The 1,016-nt window shown below is 43.7% G+C and overlaps 1 protein-coding gene across 1 annotated transcript in view; it reads right to left on the bottom strand.

The window, feature by feature from the left end:
• LOC101857459 overlaps positions 1-1,016 on the bottom strand; it is a gene marked incomplete in the record, with an annotated part of 12,463 nt that overhangs the window by 1,917 nt on the left and 9,530 nt on the right. Inside the window, 2 exon segments of the mRNA XM_035970569.1 lie at positions 98-189; positions 710-943. Coding sequence (XP_035826462.1) covers positions 98-189; positions 710-943 — 326 coding nt within the window.

Here is a 1,016-nt window from a genome sequence, read left to right as displayed (position 1 = left end):
TCTCCCCTCATCTCCCTCCTCTCCCCTCCCCCTCCTCTCCCTTTCCTCTTACCTCCCCCTCTCTCTCATCCCCCACCACCATTTCTCCCCCACTCACATGTAGGCCGTCGGGTTTTCCCAGACAGGAGGGAGCCCGGAAGGAACACGGCTCACAGTGAGAGCTCACACACTGGTTCCTCACGTAGTCGCCTGTACACACAGAACAGAGCAAAACATGGCGGAGGGTGGGCGTGGGGTGTTTGTGGCTTTTATGATATTTTTACGGCACTTGCAGTACAAAGAGGGCGGTTGGCGGGTGCTCATTAGAAAGGAAAAGGATCTAACTTGCATCTAGATATATGTTATAGTAAGAAAAAAGATCTTACAACATAATAATGATATTGTTATAGAACGAAAAAAGATCTAAGTTTTATCTAGATAAAGTCAGAAAAAAAAAGATCTAACTAACGTATAGAATGAAAAAAGATCTAACTTGCATGTAGACATAGAAAAAAAAGGATCTATCTTGCATGTAGATATAGAAAGAAAAAAGATCTAACTTGGGTGTAGAAATAGGAAAAACAAAGGATCTATCTTATGTGTAGATATAGAAGAAAAAACCCCCCCAGATCTAACTTACATGGACATAGGAAGAAAAGTTTTATTACATTATGTTATCGTATATTTGGCTGTGAATGTAGAATCTGAATTTTTTAAAAATCAAACTCACATGGCTGCACACCCACTTTGGTTCCCTCTGCGCACTTGGCTACCTTGAAGGACATACACTTCAGCAGCACGTAGTCAAATAGGTCAGGGTAGTCACACTCCTCCTCAAACTTGCCCAGGTAAGACATGCGTTTGTCCGAGTGGTCACTGCAGTTGTAGTACCGTTGGCAGAAGTCTGGATGGGGGATCAGATTACGTGACCCTGCCTGACAAGTTGCCTTGTTCTCTGGACGTTCTAAAAAGGGAGAAACGACAGAATGATGGGTCCAGTTAGAGCTACTGCTATTGCTGCTGCTGCTGCTGCTGCT

The sequence above is a fragment of the Aplysia californica genome, unplaced genomic scaffold (assembly GCF_000002075.1).
Source record: "Aplysia californica isolate F4 #8 unplaced genomic scaffold, AplCal3.0 scaffold00012, whole genome shotgun sequence".
NCBI lineage: Eukaryota > Metazoa > Mollusca > Gastropoda > Aplysiida > Aplysiidae > Aplysia > Aplysia californica.
Note: the sequence above shows the minus strand (reverse complement) of the source record. Positions and strands in the feature narration are given on the sequence as shown.